This window comes from Ptiloglossa arizonensis, chromosome 14 (genome assembly GCF_051014685.1).
Source record: "Ptiloglossa arizonensis isolate GNS036 chromosome 14, iyPtiAriz1_principal, whole genome shotgun sequence".
Lineage (NCBI taxonomy): Eukaryota > Metazoa > Arthropoda > Insecta > Hymenoptera > Colletidae > Ptiloglossa > Ptiloglossa arizonensis.
Window position 1 is genome coordinate 6,071,648 of NC_135061.1, and position 16,690 is coordinate 6,088,337.

The following is a 16,690-nucleotide window of genomic DNA, read 5'->3' on the forward strand; positions in this document are numbered from 1 at the left end:
GTTTTAAGTATCTTTAACCGTTATTCGAAACTTAATTTAAATATTTATAGAAATAAAACCAAGATAGAATTACTTAAAGAGTGATCAATAACAAATTCGAATTCCAACGTTAACAACGATGACGTTTAAAAAAAGAAACTCGTTTTCATCGACCTCGCCAATCCAGTGATAGTCCTCTCATAGACGCACGATAAACAACGCAATAATTTTTATTTTTCATTAGCGCCAGGACAACGATACTCGTGCGGCGTCGCTTTGAAGTTACGGCCAACGAGTGCATATAAGGCGAAACTTGATCGCTGTTGCTTTATCTCGCCCAGTACATACCATTCACTTTCCTCGTCAGTCGATTTACGCATGGCTATGCCTCGGTTCAAGATAAAAATCGCTACACTACACCGCTTTCGAGGCAACTGGCTCCAGGAGCGTGACAAGGCAAACGAAAAAGGGACACGTGCCCCTATGAATATACCAACACCTTTAAAAGTAACAAACTTAAACTCTGCATTACTTTATCAGAATGTAATACAAAAATTTGAAAGTTGCGTTACGACTCTCGATCGCCAATTGGAATTTTTTTAATTAAAGGAAATTGTCATGGCTCGAGATTGAAAATTATGCATCTTGTAAAATATTACACGTGTATAGGAAATATTTCGATAAAGTAGTTACGATTCAAATTTGTTCCTATAATACTTTCGATTTAAAATATTTCTTTGAGATTTACCGTTTTCTCTAACAATTTGCCTCAAGCGCGGTTAACACTTTCTCGTCCGTATAATTCATGGAAAAATGTTTCCACAACGAAATAGAATGTTGTTGGACCAATTGTACCTACACAGTTCTGACCGATGTTCCAATTTTACTCGAAGGGTTTGTTTGATTAAAGGTCGTTGAAAAATGTTTTCTCGCGATTGTTCAAATTCAAACAGACCGCTCGAATAGGATAGTACATGGGACATAAGACCGAAAATGAGCGAAATAGAACAATGGCAGTGGCTGTAACTTCAAAGCGACACCACGCAGATGAAAAATTCATTCGTAAAACTTTCCCAATGAAAATGTGATTAAATTCAATGTCTAGACAATTTTTAACTACCTTTTAAATATTTTAATTTTCAGTTACTTGTCGGAAATGTAGTTCAAAATTATCCAAAATAGGTCGAGCTTGAATCTATTTTTATCTAAAGATGCTCGATAATTCATCGATGTATCTCGTAAAGATATAATATAAAATAAAACTAATATTTTACATTATCGATTGACATACTGATACGCGCGTGACCTCGCTTTAAAGTTTCGACCATTGGGTGGAAACACGCCAATATTCTTAGACTTCACGAATATCAGAACAGTTGCACGAAGTGCGATTTCGGTGTCAACCTGGATTTAGTCGTTGTTTTGCATGTTATCTTTCATATAGCCGAAACGACTATAGCGTTCGGTAGCGAAAAATTTAATATCACATACGAATCTATCGCTCGCGGTCGAAACTTCAAAGAGATAGAAATCGTATCCTTGTGACAAACTATTGCAAATTGAAATTTTGTATATTTTTCGTTATATCTTTACGAAAGTAGTATCAATTTATTGGTGAGGTTTTCCTGATTAAAATGAGTACAAACAAGACCCCATTCCGACTATTTTTAATCAAAATTTAATCAAATAATTTCTGAAACACTTTCAACTATGTACAATTGAAAATTGTTCAAATAAAGTCATGTTCAGGCTTGTTTTCATCGGGGAAACCTCATAAATTCATTAATAATACTCTTAGGAGGATACAATGAGAAACAGAATATTTCATTTCGTTTGCACTAGTAACTACTACACCAATAAATATTCGGTATCGCTTTAAAGTTCGGTCAGTGGGTTTTTCATTCTATAGATACGGGTCGTTCGCATGAACGGATTCTGTTCGAACTGAAAAACATAAACAGTGATATGGATTGTTTACTTTCTTCAATCGTGTGTTAAAATTTAATCTTTAAACAAGAGAATTATTGTATTTTGTTCGAATACTGAACTCTATTTAACTTATTCGAATCGCCTTTAAGATTAACCAATAAGATCAGTTTTGGGCAACCATTCGATTAATTCTCTCCAAATTCTACAGGTAGGAGTTGAAGTTGTTCGCAAACCTCGCGGTTTACCATCGGTATACAGAGTAACAGGTTAGTTCAGTGTGATCATTGTCACAATAAATATATTAACAGGAAAATAATAAACGTAATGTGTTCGAAACATTTAAACATCGCCTGTGAAACTATTGTATCAGAAGACTGGCGTATAATTACTGTCTTCCTTATTATGTCGTTCATAAAAAATATAACCTTATTTGAGTCCACTGTTGCGGCAAATATTACATTAACAGTACAATGATGACAATAAACTATTTGTAATATTTGAATATTATTTCTTAAATGATTCAAAATGAAAATTGCAACAATGGGTGTCTTTTTTAATCGTAGAAAACCATCTTAAATAACTGTATTTGTAATATAATTGTTATCTATTGTTTAAAAGTTTAACATAGTTATAGAGTGGAAGTATCAAAGGACTTAGGTGTCAAAATTAAATAGATTGGAACTTTTCCATAATTACATACCATATGTCATTGCAAAGTAATCTGTCAACAGTTAAATATAAACGGTTTTATATTGTTCCCCATAGCTTCTTTGGTACTTCTACTCTACAAATAATCAGACACATAAAGTATTTTACATTATGAGTTTATATTTTTAATAGAATAATTGAAATTTTTTTATTTAATAGTCTTTAAAAATGACTGCCGATGTTTTAAGTCCCAATCCAAAAAGTTTGCAGCCATTAAAAAAAAGGAAAGTAGAATTAAACAATACATCTAATGTTGATTCTAGTATTCGAACAGCTCAAGAGGAACGCAGCAATACAGAATGTGCAAGTAATGAAAGTAAAGAAATGTTTATACATAATATTACTGTAAAAAATAATTCTATTAAACAAGACACTAACAATAAAAATATTCCAGCTACTAATAAATAATAAATTTTTCTAGCTACTAATAATAATCAAAATGTGCAAACTGAGAATGCAGTCTTTAATTCAAGAAACAATGAGAACAATACAAATATAACAGGGACCGATGATGATCACTTAATAAATGATAGTCAAAATTCTGTAATTAGTATTTGTAAATTAGAGGATCTACGTTTTAGTCCCATGGAAAATACAGAATCACATGAATTCATAGATGTAAAAGACATTAAAGTAGAAAATATAAATAGTCCTGATATGTTTTCTCCTAGTACTGTAGGTACAAATTCAATGGAATGCCGTTCTAAATCTCAAGGAACACCTCCATCTTGTAAAAAAGAAAAACATTATCCAAATGAAGATAATACTCCTAGTAAACGAAGAAAACGAAAAATTAGTAACGTTGGTGATTATGATCAGCTATCCGATATACTTAAATCAGAATTATATGATAACAGTTTAAATGATGTAGAAGCTATTGATATGTTACATGATTTAAATTCTGTGATAGACTTTGAAGAAACTAAAATACCATCAGATTTTTTATCTTCAACGCTAAATGATAATGCGCAAAATGACCAGAATATGGAATTATCCAAAGATCCACCAGTAGATCCTCTCTTTATTGCCAATAATGATGAACATGATAAATCTACTGAAGATGATAATAGTAATCAAATAAATAAAACAAAGACTAAACTTTATTTGAAAGGAAAAAAAAAATTGAATGATAAGACAAAAGTTACAAACAGTACCAATAAAAGTTTTATAACATCAGATGTCGATAATGAAGATGCTGATGAGACTTATAACACGATAAACAATGTCCTAGGAGAATTAAACATTCTATCAGACACAGAAAATGAGGAAGGAACTATGTCTGAACAAGCTAAGAAAGTGAATATTTAGTTCAAAATCTTTTCTAATTATTTCACGTTTTTAATTTTAGAAATCATTTCATTAGGTTCTATTATTTTAGAGATTGTATGATTTAGAAGTACAAATGATACATCAAGTACCACCGCAACATAAAATTGAACATACGGCCGGCTCAAAACCATTAACAAAAGTGGAAAAGCAATTATTTTTAAGTCATGGCCCAATTAAAAAAGGAGTATTTTCACCTAATGAAGATGAAATTATCAAGAATAATTGGAAAGCATTCTGTGAAGTATGTTTGATTATTATCATTATATCTTTTTTTTTAATTAACAAGCTTTTTATACATAGATTCATAATTGGGACCCCAAAAATGTGGACCCATTTCTTTGTATGAAGAATGGTAAACAATTCTACATAAGAAGTATGACAGAGAGACAAAAATTTGTTCAGTTTATAGCAAATGGATTGCCATGGAGGACACTGTACAGTGTTTATCACAGATTTAGAAATATAAATGGAAAATATGAAAAAACTTTTAAAAGGTGCAATATTAAATATTCGTGTGCTATACATAAATGAATTTATTAATATAATTTAAATTTCTGTTATATAAATATATATTATAATGATATATTTTCATAGGTACACATTAATGGAGGATGAAAAAATTTTACTGTACATGAAGAACAGACGTGTAAACCAAAGAAACCAAAAACATAGATTTTGTGATCTAGCCAAAATGTTAGGACGTACAAGTCATTCAGTTTGGTTACGTTATCAACTTCTTAAAAAAATGCAGGACTCTCATATAGGGAAACGTGAGTTCTTATATATATGCAATTACAAACCTTATAACATTTTAGTTTTAAAAACGAATATGGAATTTTACTCTAGCATTGTCACAAGTTAAGTGGACATTACCATTGATTGGTAAATTTATAAAAACTATTATGGACACGACATTATCTGAGAAACTGGAAGACATAAAAGATGCTACCCTTCCAAAACCAGTTTGGCTAAAAATAGAAGAGAAACTAAACATAGACCACAATGTACTAAAAGTACTTTGGATGCATCAATTGCATATGCAATTGTTTTGTCCAGAACCTATTTATTTAAATGATATCAAAATAAAATTAATTGAATAGTAAGTAATTATAAAGATATATAATGAATTCGAATTTTAAATACAAACTTAAATACAATATTAATACTATATATTATCTTTTTATATAAAATATAAAAACTATGTTATGCATAATAAGATCTTATTACAGCATTTATGGAAAAGGAATCTCACATACTCGAGAAATAATATGGCCAAATGTTGCTAAATACTTTGAAGGTGTTACTACTGTTTTTTTATGTAAAGTATTTTTTTATCTTGTAAAAGAATCGACTACGAAAATAGGCACAAAGGACTTTCCTTGTAAGTTCACAAACATAAAAAAAAGTTGTGCAGTAACCCCCTGATAAGAAGCTTTTTAAGGAGGGACGGTAGCGAATTTGTCTCTAGAATTGATCTTTTGAATCTCCGGCTAAGATTCAACCACAACGCGGCTATTTATTGTGGGTTTATTGTAAATATTAAAAAATCTTATTGCATAATAATAATTCTAACTTTTCTTTTTTCAGATATTGTGGACTACTTGTATACTGATAAAATACGTGATATAAAAAATGAATTAACCGATAAATTTCTTCCTAGACTATCTTATAGTAATGGGAAGGTTCATATTATAGATAAAGATATAAGTGACAATATTGATACGGAATGATATATTAATTCAAAAGTTAATTAAAAATATTGAATATCTTATTACATCATTTATTAAACTGCAGAATTTTCCAATATCACGTCATTTAAAAATAATACAATTTTTAACATTTATGATAAAAAAAATTTTTTATATTTACATTTATTTTTAAAAAGAGACATTACAGTTTATTCATCGATGCCTATACATTATACATACAATCCACCGATATTTTCATCCAGTCACAAGACCTAAACTCAAACTGTGTTCTTCTTGGATTCTTTTTCCAAAGCTTTTTCCTTTGCTCTCTGATAAAGAGGTACAAGCTTACCCTCTTTAGCAAGCATCTTAAGTAATTCCATTATCAATGGAAGATAATTATGTTTTCTTCTATTATTTTCAATCTGATATATCTTGGATTTTCGAATTTCTTTTTCTATTAGTGTCTGTAAATGCTCCAACTCGGCTGGATCACAAACATTCGCTTTCTGTCGTTCGTATAATGTTTTTCTATCCGTCACGATTGCCATTAAATTAAAATGTATTTCTCCTTCATTGTATCTATAAATATTTTGTAGTTAGTATACCAAATGAATGAAAGAAAAATTTAAGTGTTTAGGACTCACTTATTTATTCTTTTTTCTATTATAGGCTTTGCTGCTTGAACCCATTGTTCTCCAAGTGGACATGGACCTAGATCCATTGGTCCATCTTTTAATCCATCTAACTCGTACAAACGACCATCGATTGGTACATAACTCACAAAATGAAATACATCGTCATCTTTAGATGTCTTTTTTGAGTCATATTCAAATAGTGTTTGCCTGTAAAAAAATTGTGTTCATATTTAGTATAATGAAAATAATTAGTATTTAATATTATGTGTACATGATTAGTATATGAAAAATACCTTGAAAAAGAATTATGTACTTCTCTTATTACATCAGAATTACTAAGAGCAAGCCCTCTTGTACTAGCATCGAAGCTTTGGCAAAAATTTTTAAATTCTTCCAAATTTGATCCCAGCAATATATCAGAATGCTTGCAATTCAACAATACACTTAATATTGCTTGTGTTGCACATGCATTATTAATCACCTAGAAAGAAAAAAAAATTTTCATTATTTCATAAGTGTCATTGACAATACTATAACATTTAACCTATTGTTATGCTCACCTGTTTTGCAAAAAATATTTTATCCAATCTACTATCTTGAACAATATTTCCAGAGGGTTCATCATCCTGAACCCATTTAAATAGGAATATCAAACCATGTATTGGCCTAAAATAAGAATTACAATGAAATAAGAAACACAAAATAAGAATAGGCCAATGCAAACATATCAAGTGCTCATAAATCAACTACATAGTAATCTTTAAGAGCTTGAGGAATATCTTTTAAAGGACTTATTGAAAACTACGAAATTGTAGTAGATTTTAATTAGTATATATTTTACAGCAATTTATTATTCATTTTTTGGTATGTTTAAAATTTATTTCGTGCTTAGAGACTCCCAGTGCCCTCAAGCATTGCACCTTCCTGCCATGCTTACCGTCTTACGCCGGCCCTGTAGTTTAGATACACTAATAGGTTAAGTCAGACAAATTAAATACTCACTTTAAATCATCGAACTGTTCATCCTCCAAACTCCATAGTTCTTCCACCTGAGCTCCTTTAACACCTATAAATATGAATAAGTATATTAAAGGCTTTATAGATGTATGCATTTCAAAAATAAAGCATTTCAAAATGTAAATGCACAAAGTAATTGTCAAGAAAAGCAGTTATCTTTTAACATAAGTGTGCATGGATTATTTCAGTAGCGATAAAAATAATATAAAATAAATTGACATTAAATACGTAAAAATGTACCAAATTCTTTGATTAATTCCGTAAAAACACCAGGATCACTTTCGATGAGACACCAATTGCCCGCTGAGTCCGCCATCTTTCATTCATTATTTGCCGCAACTGAAAACATAACGGTCATTCACCGTCAGTATTCCAACCCATTAGTTTAAACTGTTCAGACGTGTCAATAAAGTAAATTCTATTTCAATGTTACAGTACAATAAAAATTGCTTCGCTGTCCGAAGCAGTTGTTCAATCGACGTAAATAATTAAAAACGATACGAGTACTACCTTAAATAATTGTTAATGTATTCCTTTTTCGATCATATTATATTATAACTATTATTATAGCTGAAAAAAAGAAATATATTATACAAAGGAAAGATTCAATCCTTAAAAAAAACAATAAAATGTAACATTAAATAATTAATGTTTCAATAGTTTTTCCATAATGATGACGTGAACGTTAAGCAGTTTAACAATTCGAATTTGCTCTTTTGGAATCATTAAATTCGATTTGAAATAAAAGCAAAATCAATTCTATTGATGTAATTAAATTTTACATATAATAATTTTAAAACCTTATTAAAAATATTTTGGTATCTGTTACTGAACTTCAAATCTAATAATTTAACAAAGTTAAGTGTATATGGATCTGCCAGCATAGCCTTATCTATTATGTGATGGGATTAATAAAACATGAGAAAATTATACAATTCTTTTATAATCATCAATTAATATTACAACGCTAAAGCACAATTTACACTATGTACAAGCAATAAATTAATTAAAATTTTAAAATATATTACCTAACCATCATTGATGTTTCTCATTAATTAGCATTACATTAATGAATTTTTCAATCAACAGTATACATTAAATTTACAACAGATTTTAGTATACAGTTAATACGAGTAAAAGTTACAAGGTAATAGTAAGCAAACAAATAATTTAACTTCTTCGTGGTGCACCTACATGAAGTAAACTTTTTTTTTCAATATACATCAGTAGTCTGTCTTGTCACAAATATAATACAATTGCAAAAAGTATTTTTTAGAATTTTAATTCCAATTTGTTTCACAATTGTTTTATTATTTTATTAAAAAATCACATTGAATATGATTACAAGTGATGTAACAATTTTAAAGAATAATCTATAAAAGGAAAATACAGTTAATATTGCAGTAACAATATAAATTGTTTGAAACTGGTGTGCATTGAAAACAATACTATGTGCACGAAGAGGTTAAAGCATTTTAAATTGAAAAATTATCAATTATTGAATTTTAGATATTGAATTGATAGTTGGTAATCGGTATAAAAATATGAGTAAGTCAACATATAAAGCCAAATGCACATACGTATGATCGAACAATGTTTGTTTTTTATTTTATACGTAAATCTTCGTTCAACTATATGTATCTAATTTGTTCATATGCGATTACACGCGTTAATATTTGGCGGAAAGCTTCATTGAAATGCTTTTTTGAAATATTATAACGTGTATACTAAAAATCGAATAAATCTATAACAAGATACTCTATGTAACTTGTAGATAATTACACTTCTTCCAGAAGCACCTAGCATTGCATTATTTAATTTTCATATTAATTATTATTTTCTGTATGACATAATGATGACAGAATATCCTCATACAATCGTCCCTTGGTTTCAAATGTTTCCAACTGTTTGGTAAGATCTTCTATTTGTTCTTCAAGTGTCTCTTCTTTCACAAAAGTTTGAAGTTGTGGTGCACTTTGACATTCACGATAAAATGCTCCTAAATCACTATTGGTATTAGTCACTGCAAAAGGGGTTTTCTGAAATAGTATTTCCAGAGTTTAGATACACCATATCATAAGTGAACCATAATTGTAGGAACGTTAATTACCAAATCTACCATAATAAAATCGTCGTTGGCACTGGTCATTGAACAACTACTTCTTCTAGATCCATTTTGGGAGTTACATTTTGACGTTGTGTTATCATTTGTAAGTCTTTCAATGTTTCCATTGCTGCTATCTGTTGTAGTAGTTGTTGTTGCAGTCTTTGTATTTGTAGTCTCAGCCACTGAGACTGGAGGAGGTGAAGTTTGCCTGGGAGTTAGCAAAGAACTGAAAGGTACATCTGGTATAACAAAATCCTCTTCATTAACAGTAACATGCTTATTAACTACAAACGCTCCAACTTTGATAGTGTCGCTTAGAGATTTTGATGTTTCTTCGCTAAAATGTAAATGCAAAAATTGTTTGAAATATGTTTGCATTTTAATAGAAACAAAAAATTGAAAGTTATATCAATTATAACTTACCTCTGTTGATATCTTGCATGACGAGGACTTAGGTCAGAATGAAAATGATCACTCTTTAACATTATTGAATCACGACCAGTATGAGTAGGAGATATAGTCATTTTTGTTCTATACGATACTGATAAATGAATAGTACCCACAGGTGTGCACAATTGACCTACTCTGACATTTTTATAATTGTCACCTATAACAAGAATTAATTTTAATATCTATTATCATTGTCAAGGATTATTAAAATAATGAAACTGTATAGCTTTAAAAAAAACATGTTTAATAAAAAACTAATATAAAGTAAAATAATTTTGTACCTAATGTGTGTAGCTGCGGTTCTCCCATATAAATTCTATAACAAATAACATAAGAATCTGGACTTTGTCTTCTGCTCAATTTGTAAGCTGGAATAATTCTTGATACAGACAATAATGATTTCAATAAAATACCCATTCTGTTGTACACAGTATATGTTACTCTTATAGTGGGATCACTATGTTCTGGCATAATACCAAGGCTCCATGTTTCTAAAACCATTGTGTCACCTTCAACGGTTCTCAAAGAGATTTCAATACAAAGAGGTATGGTTGAATTTATCATTTCTCCACATAGTGCCCTTTTGGCTTCAGCCAAAACTTCTGGTACATCATGAATAGCTAAGTTGAACTACACAACAAAAGGATACATATGTATAAAATTATAAACATGTTCATTAATCATTAATCCGTATCAATGTCAATTGTATGTTTTCGATTAGATTTATAGTTTTGCTTTATTAAACTACCATAAAAGTTGACATGCATTTTTATATATAATTAAAATTGAATTCCTCTTTAAAAAATGATGTCATCCTGACTATTGTTCTTATAAATATTTAAACCCAAATATATGAGCAAAAAATAAAACTTTGCATTTAAACGCACAGAAGATAGCTTATTATCAATGTTAAATATATGTGACATACTTTGTTTTTCACTTTGATATAGATCAAAGTTAACATGCAATATATACGACAATTATTTATTGTTTCTAGTGAATACTAAATTCTTCTTAAATGCAGGTATTGACAAAGAATCTTTCAAATGTGATAAAAAAAAAAAAATAAACTGATGAAGCAAAAGGGTTCTGAAAAGTATAATAAAAAATTTGTAGATTATCAATAACATATAAAAACAATTATAAGTAAAAAAACTTACCCAGTTTGTTCCAGAAGAATTTGGCTTACTTTTTGTGCTGACCTTTTCACCTGACCTCGACTGCACTATAATTTGAGCAGCTTTCAATGCCAAGAATTTGGTGAACTTATCCAAGTCCTTTTTATCTTGCACACTTAATTTTAATGTAGACATTTTAGTGCTGTTTTCTTCGTACAATTCTTTTTAAAGAAACACTGATGTCCAATCAAAACATCGGATTGCACTAAACTGAATGGAATTTTGAATGTGCCAAAACATCTCCACGAACTGCTTGTAAAACTACATGGTGAGATCGTTTTTAACACTCATGTGTGTGAACCACCGTACTCGAGACAGCAAACGATTCTTCTTCTTTCTAGGACTTGTTAATGCGGGAAGTCCAGTCGCAAAACAATAATTTGACAACAGCATGGACATCATGTCGTAGCATTGTGTTGCATACAGTTGCGTGGCAGGTGAGGTATACCGAGAAGATTCGATTTTATTTCAAATAACTGTGGACGCGGTTGGTCAGGTACAGAGACGAACTCGAAAATACTAGTCAAGATTGATCAATGTGAGTGTCGCTTTTCTCGAATAATACGTATAAGTATCGAATATAGTTCTTATTTCACTATTCTAATAGCACGCTGTGCATCGATCGTGTTTCGTATCGCAATTAAGTATCTACCTTAAGATAAGAAGCGTTCACATGAAAAACATGCATCATCAATCCGCTGAGTCAGTGGTAAGAAAATCTTTTTATATGCATTTGCATTTATATGTGGAACAAGAAAGACGATAAAAATAACAAATATTTCCTTCTTAACAATGCAATGTTTAAAATCCTCGAATCATAGAATCTGACTGCGTTCGAAAAACAATTACCAGCTTGTCAGCTTGAATGTCTGATTCCACTAGGGAAATTTCTCTCTTTCCCTATATTCTCCAAACATTTCTATTGGTTCAACGATTTTATTCGATAAAACCTAGAAAAATTTTATCACATTTCATTCCTGTTTTTCATGTTTTTTAAATTATTACTAAATATTATTTCATTGCGTTTACTGTTAAATGGGTTACAGATTAGATTAATTATACAATTCTTGAACTTTTCAATATGGAGGTTAGACGTACAGTACCAAGAAAACTAAATCAATCAAAAGATATATTCTAAATGTGGTTAAAGTTTTATTTACAAAATTGTGTTTAATTGGAAATTATTAACCAATGTAATGAAATTTAATATTTATGTTATAAATATACAATAATCTTTCGTACAAATGTTGGATACGATAGTGCTGGTGGTATTTCGCGTCTATATACATACATATAGATATACACGTGTACGTTCAGTACAGTTTCCTTTGTCCACTATACAAGAAATCTTAAAGAAGGTAAAGAAAAGTACTAGGCCCAGGAACAAGAGTACATATTATACATTAGTTGTGATTAAACATAGATGTGAGGATAAAATAATCGAGTTCGATATAGCAGTAACAGTAGTTATTGAGCATTCGTGCGAATTCTCTATGATGTAATGATGCCACGTGACTCGCCACGTGGCATTTGTGTATGCTTGCCATTTTTCTTGTACATTCTGCTCTTTCCGATTAGTGATTCAATTAAAAGTACAATATTGATCTTTCAAATAATTTTTTTGTCGTGCTATTCCTATAAGCATTAAGCTTTAAAATTGTATTTTTTGAAAAGTAGAACTTCAACTTGAATCGAGGTGAAAAACATCAACCAGATGTAACAATTAATTAAATACAATATTACCCTATTTATTACTCAAATAATTGTACAAGATACAATATCCTGACCACTATATTACATTATTTGTGATTGTTGATAGTATATCTTTTTAATAATTTTATACTTCCATAACAAATTCTCTTTACTTCTGTTTGATCGAAAAATTCCTTCTTCGAGTTTATATATATATGTTATCCAACAATAGAATTGTATTTGTTGAATAGAATTATTGACGCAACTACCGATACTTTGAAAATACTTTTAGATAACGAGTATTGTCAGTAATAAACACAAAATTACACACAATATTTCCTCGATGAGAGCAGACAGCTTGGGACCGGTGTATGCTATACAACGTAGAAAGGATACAATTTCCGTATAGTTTACTCGCTTCTTTTTTGTAGAACGAAAGCGAGACAAAGTCACAGGGACTGAATGCGAATACGGAATAGTACGAGACAGACGAAGTATTAATACTTTGTCTCGTTCTATCTTTTGGATACCCAATACTCCGTCTTTTTTTTACGACCGGCGCGTCGCGCGCTTACGATAGAACGCGTAAAGTGTTTACTCGAAAAAGTATCCGTACATTTCAATATTTACTCGGGACTCGCGTTTTAGGTTGCTCCCGTAAAAAACGATGTATTAGACTTCCGAAATACAAAGCGAAACAAGATATCAACGTTATGTCTGTCTCGTGTTATTCCTCGCATGCTTTCAGTCCCTCTGACTACCTCTCGTTCCATTTCGCTCTTGCCTTCGCAGGACAAAAGTGAAACAGAAAGGGTGGGGAAACCATCCCGCAGCACTCAGTGCGCAGGCCAAATTCAGCCTTCATCGAGCAAATATTAACATTTTATTTTACACGTTTTTACGATTATTTTACAGTATCGTGTGTCGATTTTCCTACGAAAAATTGAGTAATAGTTTCGTTCAAGTAGCGTAATGATTAAAATAAGAAAGTCGTTACTTTTATGGTGGACTGTACAGTCACACCACACGGCATGCCAACTGCAATGGAAATTTCCACTGAAGCAGTCGGTTGCCACCGTCTTGTAGACGCTTCGTAACCGCGCCTAAAAACCAGATTGCGTCCGCCAGGAGGCTAAACCGAAGGGCGTTCTTGCCTTTTTAATCAATTAGTTTCGATTGATTGGACTTGCGGTTTTCCGGATCGCCCAGTAATTTGAGTACATCCCTCTTAAGATAAATCGTAATTACGGGCCGCGTCATCATTCGTGTGCAACGAATGACAGAAAGTTATAGGTGCATATTAAAGTTGATCGTCAACTTTATAAATTTGTAATCGATCGATAATTCATATAAATTGCGTACAGTTTTTCAGTTCACACTGCGGTCTACTTTGTTTCCTACAATCTAACGCAATTGACACGTATTTTCGTTCAAATTTCACGCGGTTATTTGAAAATTACATTTGAGCTTGACCGTTGAATCGTAATTCAAAGTTCGATATAAACGATTGGTAAATTTACGGTTGTAGAAATCAATTGGGATAATTGATACCTATCAGCGGACTGAAATTACTCCACGTGTTACTAAAATGCAAAAAAAAAGAAAAGAAAAGAGAACGACACGCAACCGAATAAAACGTACGTCATTCATTTCATTTGAATGAGTAACATTCAATGAAGTCGTTTAAACATGTATGTACGTAGTCACTGCCCATTGCCATCCTTTTCTTAATAAAGCCTGAACTACAAGCAAGGTTTTCTTACGGCTATGAGTCAGGAGTGCCATGATCAGCGTGCAATGTTTCCATTCGTGGAACTTTTGACGGTTGTGGCTGGATAAATCGGTATCAAGTGAAACTATTACCGGAACGAAATATTTCTTCGTTAACGACGCGCTGTAACATTTATTGTTACTCCAAATTAATCGGTCGGTGTGTTAAGCATTTGCCGAGAAAAGTTCGAAAGAAAATGCAGTTAAGCAACTCTATAAATACAGACTCTTCTAGACACAGGACCGTAAACACAACTGCAGCGGCAAATTGACTTTATTCTTAGAACCGAGAGCGTGCATTTTAATTGGTAATTAATCACCGCGAGATAAATACGCGAAAATTAATTTATTCCGAACAATGTATCATAAATATTTGCACAATATTCTATAAAAATATTAGAAATCAGAACGGTGAAACTGACTCGTGTACGTACGTCGAGAACAACGATCGTGTTTAATCGGGAATCGCGTTAAAATCGAAAATCCCTTCGCAGATTCCGCGGTGAAAACGGCGCGTAACGTTTCCGCGAAACGACCGTGAAAAAAACGACGTTACGGTGGAGAATGCTGTCTTGGCTTTTCTCTTGGAGAAAAATTTTCATTTCGAGTAGAAACGCGCTAGGAATTTTAAGCTCGGAACGTCGTCGCGACGTCTGCCGGCGAATGGATTTCTGCACGAGCGGCGTTAGAGCAACGAATACTTTTGAATGGAAATGTACACCGGGGGTCGAGGGGCCTCGCGTGGCCTGGTCCCCTCCCAAGATAAGAAGGCTTGTGGGGCCTTGTTGGACGTTTGCCATAGCGTTTACAGGACTTACGCGCCTTCGTATTAGATATGTACGCCGTTCGGTCAACTGGAGACACGCACTTGTATTCGGTACGATTAACCACGTGTAACAACGACAAGAAGGGTTAACCTTTTATGGTTCAATCCTTCCTGCGCCGTACAGCGGCGCTAAATTAACCAAAGAATCCTGGTACGCTTACGAGGTTATGTCTCGTTACGATCATTTTACTATTCGTGTACAATAATTATTCTTTTATCCTTTTCTTCGGTCATCCACTGGAAGAAATTCAAAGTCTCCCCTTATTCGAGAAATTGTCTTTTTTTTCTAACACCAAGGACCATTTATTGCACTTTTCCCGAATTAATTTAGTTATTTGGGTTTAACGGTTTGTTAAATTATCAATCTGTTCATCACCTTATTGAAAATGATATGTATTATTCGCTAATACATATTAAGTGGATTTCGACATATGTATATACCTAGGGGTTCGTAAAGATTTATTAAGAAATACCAGTAGTGTAGGAATATTTTATTCGAAAGTGTAGAAAGTTGAAAAAGTATTAATTTCTAATGTCATTTCATTCCGTGCCTCTGAAATAAGAATTATTTTACACGTTGAGGAAACATTTCATTTTAAATTGCTAGAGACAAGCGCCTCTTAATTCATCTTTTATTGCCACAAACGTATCGCAAAATGTCTTCAATAAATCTCAATTGCCAATGTACATTCGCTATTGAAAAATATCATCATAGTCGATTTTTTTTCTCTGGTCTAATAAAATACGACCGATCGTTTCCAACACGTTTTGTAATACAGTATTACATTTTATTTCGTTCATTGATTTCACTCCAAAAAGAAGAAAATAAATTATCGTTTCAACCTTCGTTCTTTTATTTACACATTTGTGTAATATATGTTGTAATAAGAAAATGGAAATTTTATCAAGAAGGAAAATTGCTTTAATAAACATAGAGTAACATATATTTCGCAAACTAGGACATTAATTACATTAATTACATTTTTTCATTGTTCAATATTACGTGTTGGTTCCAGGAAAATATTCGTGAGAATGAAAATTACACAATTTTTTATATCACATGAAATAGAAACACCGATAGAAAAAGAATATCGACAGCAGAAATTCTCAAGTTAAAGAATGTGTAGATACCAGTTCTTAACTGATAAAATACTGGAACGTGCAAACTTTGTCGTTTAGAGAGCGTTTATTTATTTCGTGTGTAGTTGTATCTTGCATACACACGCCATCGTTTAAGCACGCATTCACTTTATAATGCGATATTCTAAAACTGTTTCAAACAGATGCATTTTGGTATACATAAAATTTCGAATTTTTGAAAACTTACACCGCTTACATTAATTAAACACTTCTAATCATTATTAGATTTTTATCTATTA

General features: G+C 31.5%; 3 protein-coding genes across 9 annotated transcripts; 1 reads left to right on the plus strand and 2 right to left on the minus strand.

Annotated features, from left to right (window-relative positions):
* Positions 1 to 346: 346 nt before the first annotated feature.
* Positions 347 to 5,716, plus strand: LOC143154202 (uncharacterized). Of its 6 annotated transcripts, none has more exons than XM_076326111.1 (10): positions 347 to 2,174; positions 2,776 to 2,932; positions 3,038 to 3,421; positions 3,527 to 3,912; positions 3,995 to 4,186; positions 4,246 to 4,439; positions 4,540 to 4,715; positions 4,792 to 5,044; positions 5,175 to 5,326; positions 5,533 to 5,716. In XM_076326111.1, exons 2-10 carry the CDS (start codon positions 2,785 to 2,787, stop codon positions 5,673 to 5,675), a joined length of 2,028 nt encoding a protein of 675 aa, XP_076182226.1. In that variant the 5' UTR covers positions 347 to 2,174; positions 2,776 to 2,784; the 3' UTR covers positions 5,676 to 5,716. The 6 variants fall into 6 exon arrangements, 5 of the variants coding, with proteins under 5 accessions (XP_076182226.1, XP_076182223.1, XP_076182225.1 ...); XM_076326109.1 differs by having other exon boundaries at positions 408 to 486; positions 2,117 to 2,174; positions 3,038 to 3,912; XR_012994023.1 differs by having other exon boundaries at positions 3,038 to 3,912; positions 5,175 to 5,466.
* Positions 5,660 to 7,622, minus strand: Uch-l5 (ubiquitin carboxy-terminal hydrolase L5). The gene is made up of 6 exons (XM_076326117.1): positions 7,529 to 7,622; positions 7,274 to 7,337; positions 6,832 to 6,937; positions 6,565 to 6,752; positions 6,281 to 6,478; positions 5,660 to 6,215 (listed from the first exon to the last, which is right to left on the minus strand). The coding sequence occupies exons 1-6, from the start codon at positions 7,602 to 7,604 to the stop codon at positions 5,912 to 5,914; spliced, it is 936 nt and encodes a 311-aa protein (XP_076182232.1). The 5' UTR covers positions 7,605 to 7,622; the 3' UTR covers positions 5,660 to 5,911.
* Positions 7,623 to 8,255: 633 nt separating this feature from the next.
* Atg13 (Autophagy-related 13) lies at positions 8,256 to 11,843 on the minus strand. Of its 2 annotated transcripts, none has more exons than XM_076326106.1 (5): positions 11,006 to 11,843; positions 10,127 to 10,475; positions 9,819 to 10,002; positions 9,408 to 9,732; positions 8,256 to 9,327 (listed from the first exon to the last, which is right to left on the minus strand). In XM_076326106.1, exons 1-5 carry the CDS (start codon positions 11,156 to 11,158, stop codon positions 9,115 to 9,117), a joined length of 1,224 nt encoding a protein of 407 aa, XP_076182221.1. In that variant the 5' UTR covers positions 11,159 to 11,843; the 3' UTR covers positions 8,256 to 9,114. The 2 variants fall into 2 exon arrangements, with proteins under 2 accessions (XP_076182221.1, XP_076182220.1); XM_076326105.1 differs by having other exon boundaries at positions 8,257 to 9,327; positions 9,399 to 9,732; positions 11,006 to 11,174.
* Between the last annotated feature and the right edge of the window lie 4,847 nt (positions 11,844 to 16,690).